Source organism: Salmo salar, unplaced genomic scaffold, assembly GCF_965601325.2.
Source record: "Salmo salar unplaced genomic scaffold, fSalSal1 ptg000257l, whole genome shotgun sequence".
NCBI lineage: Eukaryota > Metazoa > Chordata > Actinopteri > Salmoniformes > Salmonidae > Salmo > Salmo salar.
In genome coordinates, this window is record NW_027675339.1 from 2,383,533 (window position 1) to 2,399,398 (window position 15,866).

Below are 15,866 nucleotides of genomic sequence, written 5' to 3' on the forward strand. Positions count from 1 at the left end.
TCAGACAGCGGGGTTACCCAGAGGAACGGCTGGATGAGTGTTTCAGACAGCGGGGTTACCCAGAGGAACGGCTGGATGAGTGTTTCAGACAGCGGGGTTACCCAGAGGAATGGCTGGATGAGTGTTTCAGACAGCGGGGTTACCCAGAGGAATGGCTGGATGAGTGTTTCAGACAGCGGGGTTACCCAGAGGAATGGCTGGATGAGTGTTTCAGACAGCGGGGTTACCCAGAGGAATGGCTGGATGAGTGTTACAGACAGCGGGGTTACCCAGAGGAATGGCTGGATGAGTGTTTCAGACAGCGGGGTTACCCAGAGGAATGGCTGGATGAGTGTTTCAGACAGCGGGGTTACCCAGAGGAATGGCTGGATGAGTGTTTCAGACAGCGGGGTTACCCAGAGGAATGGCTGGATGAGTGTTTCAGACAGCGGGGTTACCCAGAGGAATGGCTGGATGAGTGTTTCAGACAGCGGGGTTACCCAGAGGAATGGCTGGATGAGTGTTTCAGACAGCGGGGTTACCCAGAGGAATGGCTGCATGACGCCAGGGATCGTTATAAAAGTGGTGTAAAAAGTACCCAATTGTCATACTTGAGTAAATGTAAAGATACTTTAATTTAATAGAAAGTTACTCAAGTAAATGTGAAAGTCACCCAGTAAAATACTACTTGCGTAAAAGTCTAAAAGTATTTGATTTTAAATATACTTAAGTATCAAAAGTAAACGTAATTGCTAAAATATACTTAAGTATCAAAGTAAAAGTATACATCATTTCAAATTCCTTATATTAAGCAAACCAGACGGCATCATTTTCTTGTTTTTACAATTTAAGGATAGCCAGGGGTACATTTCAACACTCAAACATAATTTACAAACAAAACATTTGTGTTTAATGATTCTGTCAGATCAGAGGCAGTAGGGATAACCAGGGATGTTCTCTTGATAAGTGTGTGAATTAGACCATTTTCCTGTCCTGCTAAACATTCAAAAAGTACTTTGGGTAGTCAGGGAAAATGTATGACGTAAAAATTACAATATTGTTTTTAGGAATGTAGTGAAGTAAAAGTAAAAGTTGTCAAAAATAAAAATAGTAAAATAAAGTACAGTTACCCCAAAACAACTACTTCAGCAGTACTCAAAATAACTTTTACTTAAGTACTTTACACCACAGTGTAACGCCCTGGTCATAGAGAGGGGTTTTGTTCGTTATTTTGGTTAGGCCAGGGTGTTACATTGGGTGGGCGTTCTATGTTCATTCATTGATTTTGGCCGTGTGGCTTCCAATCAGGCACAGCTGTAGTTGGTTGTTGCTGATTGGAAGTCACACATAAGTGCCTGTTTTTCCGTTGGGGTTTTGTGGGTAATTGTTTCTGTTTAGGGTTTTGCACCTGACAGGACTGTTTGGCTGTCGAGTTTCTTGATTTGTTGTATAGTGTTCTTTCGTCCATTAAATATTCAATGATGAACACTAACTCCGCTGCACCTTGGTCTTCTTCCGACGACAGCCGTTACACACAGGTACTGTGTTACAGCTGCTCTCTCCTCAATGCCATGAACTAGACCAGGTACTGTGTTACAGCTGCTCTCTCCTCCTCAATGTCATGAACTAGACCAGGTACTGTGTTACAGCTGCTCTCTCCTCCTCAATGTCATGAACTAGACCAGGTACTGTGTTACAGCTGCTCTCTCCTCCTCAATGTCATGAACTAGACCAGGTACTGTGTTACAGCTGCTCTCTCCTCCTCAATGTCATGAACTAGACCAGGTACTGTGTTACAGCTGCTCTCTCCTCCTCAATGCCATGAACTAGACCAGGTACTGTGTTACAGCTGCTCTCTCCTCCTCAATGTCATGAACTAGACCAGGTACTGTGTTACAGCTGCTCTCTCCTCCTCAATGTCATGAACTAGACCAGGTACTGTGTTACAGCTGCTCTCTCCTCCTCAATGCCACGAACTAGACCAGGTACTGTGTTACAGCTGCTCTCTCCTCCTCAATGTCATGAACTAGACCAGGTACTGTGTTACAGCTGCTCTCTCCTCCTCAATGTCATGAACTAGACCAGGTACTGTGTTACAGCTGCTCTCTCCTCCTCAATGCCATGAACTAGACCAGGTACTGTGTTACAGCTGCTCTCTCCTCCTCAATGTCATGAACTAGACCAGGTACTGTGTTACAGCTGCTCTCTCCTCAATGTCATGAACTAGACCAGGTACTGTTACAGCTGCTCTCTCCTCAATGTCATGAACTAGACCAGGTACTGTGTTACAGCTGCTCTCTCCTCCTCAATGTCATGAACTAGACCAGGTACTGTGTTACAGCTGCTCTCTCCTCCATGGTTTCCCCAACCTAAACTCACTGAGACGAGGTCCAAAGAGGTGACGTCTAATAGAGGTGGTTTGGTTGACCACATGAGTAACCTGCCTGAAGACTTGTTTGGTTCCCAAGCACTTTAATTTGGTGTCCATGTTTCATGGAAAGAGACAGCAAAGTTTGGCCCACAGTGTACCACGTGGACATTGGGTTTGATTCAGACCCTGCCAGTGTACCAGGTGGACATTGGGTTTGATTCAGACCCTGTCAGTGTACCAGGTGGACATTGGGTTTGATTCAGACCCTGCCAGTGTACCAGGTGGACATTGGGTTTGATTCAGACCCTGCCAGTGTACCAGGTGGACATTGGGTTTGATTCAGACCCTGCCAGTGTACCAGGTGGACATTGGGTTTGATTAAGACCCTGCCAGCATGGCCAGAAATGTTTTCCAAGGTCAGTAACTTATAACCACAGAACCACCCCAGACATTTCATACATGACTAAAAACACCTAAGTATTAGATTTACTACCATGGTCTAGTATGTCACTGCATCAGACACCATTCACAATGCTGGCTGAGGTACGAGTAAAACATGACATATTATTTCCTAACCATTCACAATGCTGGCTGAGGTACGAGTAAAACATGACATATTATTTCCTAACCATTCACAATGCTGGCTGAGGTACTAGTAAAACATGACATATTATTTCCTAACCATTCACAATGCTGGCTGAGGTACGAGTAAAACATGACATATTATTTCCTAACCATTCACAATGCTGGCTGAGGTACGAGTAAAACATGACATATTATTTCCTAACCATTCACAATGCTGGCTGAGGTACGAGTAAAACATGACATATTATTTCCTAACCATTCACAATGCTGGCTGAGGTACTAGTAAAACATGACATATTATTTCCTAACCATTCACAATGCTGGCTGAGGTACGAGTAAAACATGACATATTATTTCCTAACCATTCACAATGCTGGCTGAGGTACGAGTAAAACATGACATATTATTTTCTAACCATTCACAATGCTGGCTGAGGTACTAGTAAAACATGACATATTATTTCCTAACCATTCACAATGCTGGCTGAGGTACTAGTAAAACATGACATATTATTTCCTAACCATTCACAATGCCGGCTGAGGTACTAGTAAAACATGACATATTATTTCCTAATTGTAAAAAAATCCCCACTCCTTAATCAACTAGTCTCTCTCTGTTTAACCAGAATAACAGGAGTTGTGTCCTTCAAACTGTTAGATTGTTAGTCCAAAAGAATATTCAGCTACTTAGATGTCATGTATTGTCATGTTATGCTCACTATAAGAAGTCCTGAATGTATTTTAATGCCTGGAGGGGATGTGTTAATTCATAACCCATCATTTATACCTGTTAATTCATAACCCATCATTTATACCTGTTAATTCATAACCCATCATTTATACCTGTTAGTTCATAACCCATCATTTATACCTGTTAGTTCATAACCCATCATTTATACCTGTTAGTTCATAACCCATCATTTATACCTGTTAGTTCATAACCCATCATTTATACCTGTTAGTTCATAACCCATCATTTATACCTGTTAATTCATAACCCATCATTTATACCTGTTAATTCATAACCCATCATTTATACCTGTTAATTCATATCCCATCATTTATACCTGTTAATTCATAACCCATCATTTATACCTGTTAATTCATAACCCATCATTTATACCTGTTAGTTCATAACCCATCATTTATACCTGTTAATTCATAACCCATCATTTATACCTGTTAGTTCATAACCCATCATTTATACCTGTTAGTTCATAACCCATCATTTATACATGTTAGTTCATAACCCATCATTTATACCTGTTAATTCATAACCCATCATTTATACCTGTTAATTCATAACCCATCATTTATACCTGTTAATTCATAACCCATCATTTATACCTGTTAGTTCATAACCCATCATTTATACCTGTTAATTCATAACCCATCATTTATACCTGTTAATTCATAACCCATCATTTATACCTGTTAGTTCATAACCCATCATTTATACCTGTTAGTTCATAACCCATCATTTATACCTGTTAGTTCATAACCCATCATTTATACCTGTTAATTCATATCCCATCATTTATACCTGTTAATTCATATCCCATCATTTATACCTGTTAATTCATAACCCATCATTTATACCTGTTAGTTCATAACCCATCATTTTTGCTGCCTTGGCAGGAACTAATGGGGATCCATAATAAATACAAATACTTGTATCAATATATTTGTGTCTCTTTACTCTCGGATTCTAAAATGCTAATTAGCATCAAAGTAGACGACATGCAAGACTACAAATCCCTGCAAGCTCCTGCATGTCATCTCTAGCCAACACCTTTCACAGAACAGTTCACTGAATTGTCCATTGAAATACATTTTGACAATTTAATCATTGATACATTAAGGCCTGATTGGTGGAGTGCTGCAGAGATGGTTGTCCTTCTGGAAGGTTCTCCCATCTCCACAAAGGAACTCTGGAGCTCTGTCAGAGTTAACATCGGGATCTTGTTCACCTCCCTGACCAAGGCCCTTCTCTCACGATTTCTCAGTTTGGCCAGGCGGCCAGCTCTAGGAAGAGTCTTGGTGGTTCCAAACTTCTTCCATTTAAGAATGATGGAGGCCACTGTGTTCAAGGGGACCTTCAATGCTGAAGATATTTTTTGGTTCCTTTCCCCAGATCTGTGCCTCGACACTATCCTGTCTCAGAGCTATATGGACAATTCCTTGACCTCATGGCTTGGTTTTTGCTCTGACATGCACTGTAATCTGTGGGACCTTATATAGACAGGTGTGTGCCTTTCCAAATCATGTCTAATCAATTGAATTTACCACAAGTGGACTCCAATCAAGTTGTAGAAACATCTCAAGGATGATCAATGGAATCAGGATGCATCTGAGCTCAATTTCGAGTCTCATACCTAAGTAAATACATTTGCAAAAATCTCTAAAAACCTGTTTTCACTTTGTCATTATGGGGTATTGTGATGACATTATGGGCTATTGTGATGTCATTATGGGGTATTGTGATGTCATTATGGGGTATTGTGTGTAGATTGATGAGGGGGAAAAAATATTACATTTTAGAATAAGGCTGTAACGTAACAAAATATGGAAAATGTGAAGGGGTCTGAATAATTTACTTTTCTACCGCAGTTTTGTACATGATCAAATCAAATGAAAGTTTATACACTGTCATGTGATACGTGATATAGAAAAGTCCAATCTTAGGAGAGTACATGGGAGGCACTATACTGTGTATCTGCAGGTGTCTATCTGGTCAAAACCACTGATACAGGAGCCCCTCCACCCTCTGGTGGGATGGATCATGTCTACAGAGAAACCTAGATTCAAATACTTAGATGTGTGTGTATTGGGTCTATGTTGTGAAATTGTTAGATTTTACTTGTTAGATATTACATTTACATTTACATTTACATTTTAGTCATTTAGCAGACGCTCTTGTCCAGAGCGACTTACAGTAGTGAATGCATACATTTAAATTCATTAGGAACATACCCGGCCAAAAACAAAGAAATAGACAACATAGAATGCCCACCCCACATCACACCCTGACCTAACCAAATAGAGAAATAAAACGGCTCTCTAAGGTCAAGGCGTGACAGCTGGCAGGATATATGATCTATTTATCACATGATCTAATCCATGATGCTTCTTCCCTTTAAAATTCCACTGGATTCAATTAAATCTAATTTTATTGGTTGCATACACGTATTTAGCAAATGTTACTGCGGGTGTAGCGTAGCAAAATCCTTGTAAATGAGTAAATGAGTTGTAATGTGATCAGATCAGGGACTGCACATGTCTCATATAAGGCTGTCAGCTGTCTAATTCTTTAATCTGGTTAGTACCTTATTCAGGCAGGTCACCCATGATACTGGTAGGGCATTGTGGAAGGGGATGGGGATGGGCGTAAGCATCTAGCTCTGGTTCAAAAGGTTGCATTTTTGAATCTAGCGATAGAAAGTTGTTTTTGATATTTTTGTTTTAAGCCAACCCCAAACCTTAACCCTTACCTTAACCATTCGGAGTTAATGCCTAAACTTAATCTTAAACACTTTGAAATTTAACGCTTGGAACAAGTTCGAAATTTGACATTTGAGAAACATGGATGAACGTCAAATTCTAACATGAGACTGTGATAGCGTGTTGCCTTATTACCTTAGTAACTTGTTGAACTACTGTCAACAAAGTCAGATATTTTCTGAGTGAGAATGATTGCACCAGAGCTGAAAGACAGCAGCAAACATATTGTCTGTTTCTTTTGCTGCTGCAGGCTACAGACAAGTGAGTGTCAGTAACCATAGAGCCAGTTTATCTTTGAACACTGACTTTCAGCTGCCACCTTGTGGCATAATTAATGAACACCACACTGTTTCTAAATGTAATTATAAACTGGGTGGTTCGAGCCCTGAATGCTGATTGGCTGACAGCCGTGGTATATCAGATCGTTTTTACTGCACTAATTACGTTGGTAACCAGTTTGCAATAGCAGTAAGGCACCTTCGGGATTTGTGATATATGGCCAATATACCCTGGCTAAGGGCCGTGTCCCAGCACTCTGCGTTGAGTGACGCATAAGAACAGCCCTTAGCCGTGGTATATTGGCCATATACCACACCACCCCAGGCCTTATTGCTTAAATATACCAGTACACTACTTTTGACCATGGCCCATAGGGCTCTCAAGTAGTGCACTGTGTAGGGAACATGTTGCCATTCGGGATGTAGCCCTTAGCCATGCTGTTTCAATGCCCCTCAGCAGCCAGTGATAGCCAGTGCCAGCCATATTACTGCACCGTCTGAGATAGAAACACAAGCATTTCACTACACCTGCAATAATATCTGCTAAACACGTGTATGTGACCAATAAAATTTGATTTGATTTGAAATAAACGTCCTATTTATCAAAGGTGCTTTTGGCTGGAGTCAAAATGACTCCAAAGGATTTTAATTTGTTAAAAGTCAATTTTGACACAGAAACACTAAACCATGATTTAGATTTACTAACAACAAGTTGATTGACAAAGTCATGAAACATTTAATAGAATTGAATAAACCACATTTTGGCCATGATAAAAGATATGCCTCTGGGGTCAAAATGATCCATGTCAGAAGTATGGTTCAATGCAAATATGTAGTGGGTGTAAAGTTTGTTTTAAATTCTAACTCATTAAAAACGAATCAATCAACACATGCTTCTCTTTGAACGACTTAATATAATAATCAACTTTTATGAAATAAATGAAAGTACACATTTGGTTCCTCAACTGCGTTGCCCAGTCCAGTCAGCAGATGGCGATGTGCGTCTTTTAGGTTCAGGCGATGCTGCCAGTGTGACGTATAATCTAGTGGACGGGACGCTCCTTCAACAACAACAGCTAGTCAGACACCTCGGTAGCTTTCTAGCAAACATAGCTACAACATTCACGCTCTTTACACTGTTTTGGTGTATATTAGTCGCTGTGTATTAAACACACTTCTGTCGTATGTACTTGTTGGCCCATTTAATGATATATTTACGTTGTTTGTCAGCTAGCTGGTTTGCTAAGTTAGCTTAGAACTAGGCTAGTCGCTAATGCTAGCTAGCTAACATCCCCGACCATGAGTTCACTAAGCTACTCTCCTCCTGTTAAAGAGGAGGTCTGCTGGATGGAGAAAGAAGCTCTGGTGAAAGAGGAGGAGGCTGTTACAATACAAAAACAAGTAGAAGGTGAGGCTGTTACCGTGAAAGAATCAGAGAAAGACGTTTCAGTGAAAGAAGAGGAAGACGCGTTCAGAGTGAAAGAGGAGGAGGATGTTACAGTAAAAGAAGAGGAAGAGGAGGATGCTGTTTTTGGAGTGAAAGAGGAGGAGGGGGAGATGACTGTCACATTGGAGGAAGAAGAGGATGTTGGAGATCTGTTTAACACCAGTAAGTACCGTCTCTGCAGTCGTTGAACCAATATGCAGTAAAGGGGTTCTACACTTTAATGTTGTTCTGTAGGAATGGCTGAAGCTACACTGTAACGTGTAGAACATCAAGAGTGGACCATCAACAAAACGTTAACAATTGATCAAATGCATCCAATGACAATGCCTGAAATACTGTAGTCCTCAATATCTCCTATTAGATTAGCCCAAGATGTTCTCTTAAAGGGGCAATCAGCAGTTGTTACATCCATTTGGGGACTTATACATTAATGATATGTACCCATCTGTTTCTTGAAGAATTCACTTATAAATGCCTCATGAGCTTAGTTCAACTGTCGAACCCCATCAGAACCCAAAATATAAGCTTTTATTTACTCCAATGTTTGTCAGTAAATATTAACACACACTGTATATCCTCAAAACATGGTTAAAACTAGAATGTTGATATCATGGATGGTTACATTTCTCCAGCCCCATCCCTCAGCTTTTTACTGAAACGGGCAGGGAGTACGCTTTGTTATTGTTTCTACTGCTGATTGCTGCCCCCGTTACTCCTCAAGGTCCAAGGACTGTATGTTATTTTCAGAGGTAGACTGGCTCTGGCAGCTAAAATAGTCAAATAATCCATCTAAATGTGAATCGATTCTCAATTGCGATACGTTTCTAGAAACATAAATCGCTGTACTTTCATATCAATTCAGAATAATTTCACACAATACTTAAATATCACATCAAAATTATTTGAAATAATACTTTCATATCACATCAATTATTTCAAATACTTTCACATCAAAATTATTTCAAATAATACTTTCATATCACATCAAAATTATTTAAAATACTTTCACATCAAAATAATTTCACACAATACTTTCATATCACATCAAAATAGGTAACCAGTCGCGATGCCCCAAACATTGAATGCAAGTCAATTTATAACATTTTTGACATGTGTTTTTCTGGATTTTTTTGTTATTCTGTCTCTCACTGTTCAAATAAACCTACCATTAAAATTATAGACTGATCATTTCTTTGTCAGTGGGCAAATGTACAAAATCAGCAGGGGATCAAATACTTTTTTCCCTCACTGTAACTCCCAATCACGGCCAGTTGTGACACAGCCTGGACTCGAACCAGGGTGTCTGTAGTGACGCCTCAAGCACTGAGATACAGTGTTTTAGACCGCTGCGCCACTCGGGAGCCCCAACATCATGTTCTAGTGCTGTCCCCAACATCATGTTCTAGTGCTGTCCCCACCTAAAATACATCTTGGTCAACCAAGAGTCATCTGTTCTTTCTACCAATCGATTGGTTGAAATGTTATGTATATTTTTCCATATATAGACACAACCCATGTGTTTTAATAAAATCAACTATATGTACTGAACTGGTCTGATGCTTTAAGCACACTGTTTGACCAAATAATTAAGACACACAAATGACTCGAGGGATGACTCGAACCTTTTCCATTTCGAGTGGCAATTTATCTGACCATTTCTACTGATCTGGTGCCAGTTAGGATTTTCATATGCACATTTTCATGGAAGATTTTAAAATCATTGTCTGTGATTAATCTACATTCTATCTAAATCTAAAAGAAAATTATACAAATCTAAAAGGAATTTTTATTGCCAACTATGTAAAAATAACCTACATAAAGCCAACAAATAAAAACATTGCAGCCTGCAGGTAATAAATCTCCTATAAATCACTTTGGCTGCACATGGCCTGTCTACAACAAACTTAAAACATATCAACTATCAACTGGGTCCTCCTAAACTTGTGATAGCAAGCTTGCAACATTGTATAAAATATTCTGGGCCCTCAGAGTTTCCCGGCCAGTGAGTTTGGGACAGACACAGCTGTAGGCTATTTCTTCAAAGGATAAGAAGTAATCAGGTATTTTATGACATTTCCACTGGATCAGAGCATTACATTTGTCCCTTTAATGCTGAGTGGTTATCGAAAGGGTGAGAGCTGGAAATATATTTTTTAAATACTTTGAGGAACTATTCTCATTTGCAATTGATTTTGATTAGACTTTGTTTACTTGCTTTTTGATGTGAAAAAAAAAATGACTGTTATTGTTTGTTAAACACTTAGTGTACAAACCCTCATTGTCAGGCTGATGGAAAAGCCAAAGAGCATTTTACTGGTTGAAGTGTTTTTTAAGTATAAAGCAGTTGATTTGCGACAATAACACAAACATATTAAGCAGGAGATTCAAGCGAGCCTTACAATTATAATCCAAAAGTAATGTGAAATGCACTCATAAGCAACCTGCAAATGGAGGCTATTTTTGCTGTCAGCCTATGAGAACTCCCCTGAGTTTTCCCCCACGGTGGTGAATTAGTGAGTAGACACAGAGCTTAATGTGAGTTTCCTTGAGTAGCACTCCTGATCTTGTGCTAAAATCTTTGCTCACCATTTTTGCTCCATGCAGATATACTACATCCATAACTAGTGGTTTCCTCATTACCAGATATACTACATCCGTAACTAGTGGTTTCCTTATTACCAGATATACTACATCCATAACTAGTGGTTTCCTCATTACCAGATATACTACATCCATAACTAGTGGTTTCCTCATTACCAGATATACTACATCCATAACTAGTGGTTTCCTCATTACCAGATATACTACATCCATAACTAGTGGTTTCCTCATTACCAGATATACTACATCCATAACTAGTGGTTTCCTCATTAGCAGATATACTACATCCATAACTAGTGGTTTCCTCATTACCAGATATACTACATCCATAACTAGCCGTTTCCTCATTAGCAGGGATGAGTTTCTGCAACCAAATTGTGTGCTTTGCCCTCGTGCCGCAATTTTAGCAAACACAGAAAGGGGCCTATATTGGAGACCAAAGTCGTCTGGCACATTGCTTAGGGTTTCAACAACTTTAATAATTTCTTTCTAGCCTACAATCATCGGTTTTACTACTAATGTGAAAACAAGACTAAAAATGACTATTCTTGCTCATTTTAAGACAATTGTGAAATCATTTTGACATTCATTACAGATGTCAGTTGTTGTACATCATGGCTACACTGTTGGCATCACCTTATACAGTGGATTACTGCTGTTGTGGGCCTTTAATCATCTGTCTAACTTTGTTGTTCACACAGGAGAGAGACGTGACTATCGTGGATCCTCTGGGGAGCCTCAACAACCTCATGATGCTGACGAGGCAGAGAAGAGTCTCTCCATATCAGAACTCCTCAAGAAACACCAGCAGAGACCCACAGGGAAGAAAACTCACTGCTGCTCTGACTGTGGGAAGAGATTCACCTCCTCATCAGGCATTAAAATTCATCAGAGAATCCACACAGGAGAGAAACCTTATAGCTGTACTCAATGTGGGAAGAGTTTTGTTTCATCTACTGGTCTGACAGTACACCAGAGAACACACACAGGAGAGAAGTCTTTTAGCTGTGATCAATGTGGGAAGAGTGTTACTACGTATAGAAATCTTACTCTACACCAGAGAATCCACACAGGAGAGAAACCGTATAGCTGTGATCAATGTGGGAATTGTTTTGCTAGATCTAGCAGTCTGATTCAACACCAGAGAATACACACAGGAGAGAAAGTTTATAGCTGTAATCAATGTGGGAAGAGTTTTGTTTCATCTGGCGATCTGACAGTACACCAGAGAATACACACAGGACCGAAATCTTATAGCTGTACTCAATGTGGGAAGAGTTTTAGTCATTCAACCAGCCTGATATCACACCAGAGAATACACACAGGAGAGAAATCTTTTAGCTGTACTCAATGTGGGAAGAGTTTTACTCAGCTAAGAAACCTGATATCACACCAGAGAACACACACAGGAGAGAAACCTTATAGCTGTACTCAATGTGGGAAGAGTTTTAGTCATTCAACCAGCCTGATAGCACACCAGAGAACACACACATGAGAGAACTCATAGCTGTAATCAATGTTGGAAGAGTTTTGTTTCATCTACTGGTCTGACAGTACACCAGAGAACACACACAGGAGAGAAAACGTATAGCTCTAATCGATGTGGGAAGAGTTTTACTAAGTCAAACAGCCTGGTACAACACAGAGAACACACACAGGAGAGAAATCTCAAAGCAGATCTCAGATCAAATATCAGAAAATACATACATGAAGGAGTTGTTTCATGATATCAATGAATTAATGGCACAATGTAGAATGTTAACATTGTTGTAGGAGATTTTAATAATTTCACAATGTAGAAGCATAAATGTTTGCCCCTTTATCAATTGATTTCAACAGGATTTGGATATTAGCCTCAGGGGAAAATCCAGGCTCTGAATTGAACGTTTTTTTTTGTGTGTTTAGTTGTGTTACACTTACCACGTTGGTGACCCACTTGAATCAAAATGCAACACTTCAAAATGTAGCTAGCTGTTTTCTACAAATTCTCCTTTAACCAGGGATGTACACATGTTACGGATACAGGTATCCTGTGTGTGTATCCAGTATGTGTGTTTCTTTTCTTTCCTTCTCCCCTCACAGGTGACAATCATCACTCCCCAATCAGTCATCAATCAGTCCCCAATCAGAAGACACCTGCTCCCCTTTCCTCACCCAATCACAGCCCCTTTCCCTTGGTTTAAAAACCCCAGTCTCTAGCTCATTATCACTCTGTGTTCAATCTCTCTCTGTGAGATCAATCTTTGTGTCATTCTTTCAATCGCTCTTTGTATGCTCTCTCTCCCATCTCTTTTGTTTTTCTTTCACCCCACATGTCCCATTTGTCCGGTATCTGTGAGTATTGTTTTGTTTGACTTGTTTGTTTGGTGGGAAAAGGGGGTAAGAAGACCAGTCGCCCAACATTACCCGTAGGAAAACAGTGTCTAAATACACTAGTTAGAACTGGGCGGACCAGAGCGACTTACAGTAGTGAATGCATACATTTCATACATTATTATTTATTTTTTTCTCCCCCGTGCTGACCCCCCGTGGGAATCGAACCCACAACCCTGGTGTTGCAACTGAGCCACAGGGTCTCAGTTCCATCTCCCCTAGACTGCAGGGCCAAAGGGATTCGTAACAACACATTATTCCTAGATTCCGTGTGGTTTTTGAGCTGTTAGTTTTAACAGGACGTGCAACCTCATCTCCCTTCTGTCACACAAATGATTTTAGCATGATATCGATCGAGTTATGACAAATAAGTGTTGTGTTCCTTTGTTTAGCGACCCCTAAATTTAAATGCATCACTCCAAAATGTAGCTGACTGTCTTCTGCAGGTTGTCCTCTAATCAGTGAGGTAAAATATATCTCCCATTTCCATGTGTTTTTTGTTTTGTTGTGTTAGTTTGTAGAGCAGATTCAACCTGATTTCCCCCCAAATGGATATAAGATTTGTGTTTTTCGTTTAGCCAGTGCGTTGCTATGGATTTTTATTTATTTTGACTGCATGTTTTTCCGTATTGGAGAAGAGTTTTGTTTGGGCTCGTTCCAAGGAGACGAGAGTTCTAGAAGCTAGTGAGTTTTAGGAAGATGATAGTTCTAGAAGCTAGTGAGATTTAGGAAGAGGAGAGTTCTAGAAGCTAGTGTGATTTAGAAAGAGGAGAGTTCTAGAAGCTAGTGGAATTTAGGATTCTATAGAAAGAAAAAGGAGAAACAAATAATACTATTGTATATTATTATTTAGAAATGCGTGTTTTTTTTCTTGTTTTTAATTGTTGACATCCAGTAGACACCATCTTTATATTCTAGAAGGTGAAGCATTGTAGTTGATTATAATGTGAAATGGAAGTTGTTTTCTGTTGGTGGTGAGCAAACTTTTCCAACAAAAATATAGGATATATTTGTTGTCTTAAAGGGGAAGGTGTTACAGGCTTTGGTTTTTCCATTTATGTTTTGAGGTTGGACTTTAGCACGTATAGCTCGTTAGCACGTATAGCTCGTTAGCACGTATAGCTCGTTAGCACGTATAGCTCGTTAGCACGTATAGCTCGTTAGCACGTCTAGCTCCGTCAGCACGTCTAGCTCCGTCAGCACGTCTAGCTCCGTCAGCACGTCTAGCTCCGTCAGCACGTCTAGCTCCGTCAGCACGTCTAGCTCCGTCAGCACGTCTAGCTCCGTCAGCACGTCTAGCTCGTTAGCACGTAGGACGCACTGATTGGTGTCACCTCGTTAGTCAGTATGTGTTACACCTGTGCTGGCTTGTCCATCTCGTTAGTGGGAAGGTGTTTCACCTGAGCTGGTCCAGGTTCTATTTAAGAGTGTCTGGCCCAGTGCTCCAGTTGTCTTGATACATGTGGAGAGTCAACACCTTTAGTTGCTCCACCTTTTTGGTTTGCTTCCTGTCTTTAAGTTTGGTGTGGGATTTTCTTTAGTTTGCCTCTTCTTGGGCAGATTTAGTGGGTCTCATGGTGGGTGTCTTTTAGGTCCCAGTTGTTGTTACTAGTCAACTTCCAGTGTCCCAAGCTTATATTTTGGGTTGGATATTGCATCCAATTAACATTTTAATCAATGGCAATTCCTCATTAGTCTTTGTTTAGTCTTCTGTTTTTTGTGTACTAAATATTTCTGTTTATTTTCAATGTTTTTTAAATCTTTTTCCTGTGAAGCCATTTTGTTGCATCCATGTCTGAAATGTGCTGTATAAATAAAGCTTGATTTTATTTGAACATATAATGAACCCAATGACTGACCAATCAACAAACTATTGGTCCACCTTAGTATGAAAAACTGTATCAATCCCACTTTTCCAGCCTGCTGAAGGCGTGGTGGAGTGGTAAACACCACCCCCGGCTCTACCAGGGGCTTGAAGTGGTCTCCCACAGCTCTGCTTATGTCATGTTCTGTGGCCTTGCTGTTCCATTTCTTGACTGCCCCTGCAACACAGAAACACATTTAGTCATATTATATAAACCACTCAAAGTAATGGATATGGAGCATCTATGGCCTCAGTTACACCTGGCACCTAAATGTGACTTCTGTCATCTGATCACTCCAAGCTGCATTCGGTTCAGATCTACCAGGATGGGCTTTTGATATAGTATGGATACAGTCAGGCCACTGAATATGCATAAGCAATGTAAAGAGATGTTGGGAAAAGTACATTATACACAAATGACCTTCGTAATATCAAAGAACAAATGTGTGTGCCTGAGGGGAAATTAACTTCATACAGCCAAGGGAGGTGAGAAATTACACCAATATCAGTGAACAATTTGCACTAATGTAAATAAACATAGATGATGGAACATATTCCCTTTTGCTGACGTGATGAACCGCTAAGGGGACATAAATATTTACCATCTAAACCATGTGTGACCTCTCACCTCTCTGGCTGTAGAAGTGTTCTTCCTAACCAGTCCCTCAACAGCTCTCTGACTGAGCTCCACCCTCACTGGGTCTTCAGAGGAGAGGAAGGCTGAGGAGGGATGGAAGGATGAATGGATCAGTCAGTCAATAATGTGTAGAGCTGCTGTCTATGCTGTCTGACTAAATCACTATTTTAGTAGTTCATTAAAGTAAATAAGGCTTTATGACTGCTGAATACCAACTATCAATCACTTAGA

General features: G+C 40.0%; 1 protein-coding gene across 1 annotated transcript; it reads left to right on the forward strand.

The window, feature by feature from the left end:
- The first annotated feature begins 6,623 nt into the window (after nt 1–6,623).
- Nucleotides 6,624–13,580, forward strand: LOC145867232 (uncharacterized). Its single transcript, XM_082971308.1, has 2 exons — nt 6,624–6,696; nt 11,463–13,580. Exons 1-2 carry the CDS (start codon nt 6,624–6,626, stop codon nt 12,254–12,256), a joined length of 867 nt encoding a protein of 288 aa, XP_082827434.1. The 3' UTR covers nt 12,257–13,580.
- The last annotated feature ends 2,286 nt before the right edge of the window (nt 13,581–15,866 follow it).

Bases quoted from the DNA above. Each gene is read 5' to 3' on its own strand.
- LOC145867232 (XM_082971308.1), top strand. From the start codon at position 6,624: ATGATTGCACCAGAGCTGAAAGACAGCAGCAAACATATTGTCTGTTTC. The intron at 6,697-11,462 runs GTGAGTGTCAGT...TTGTTCACACAG, and splicing joins CTGCTGCAGGCTACAGACAA to GAGAGAGACGTGACTATCGT.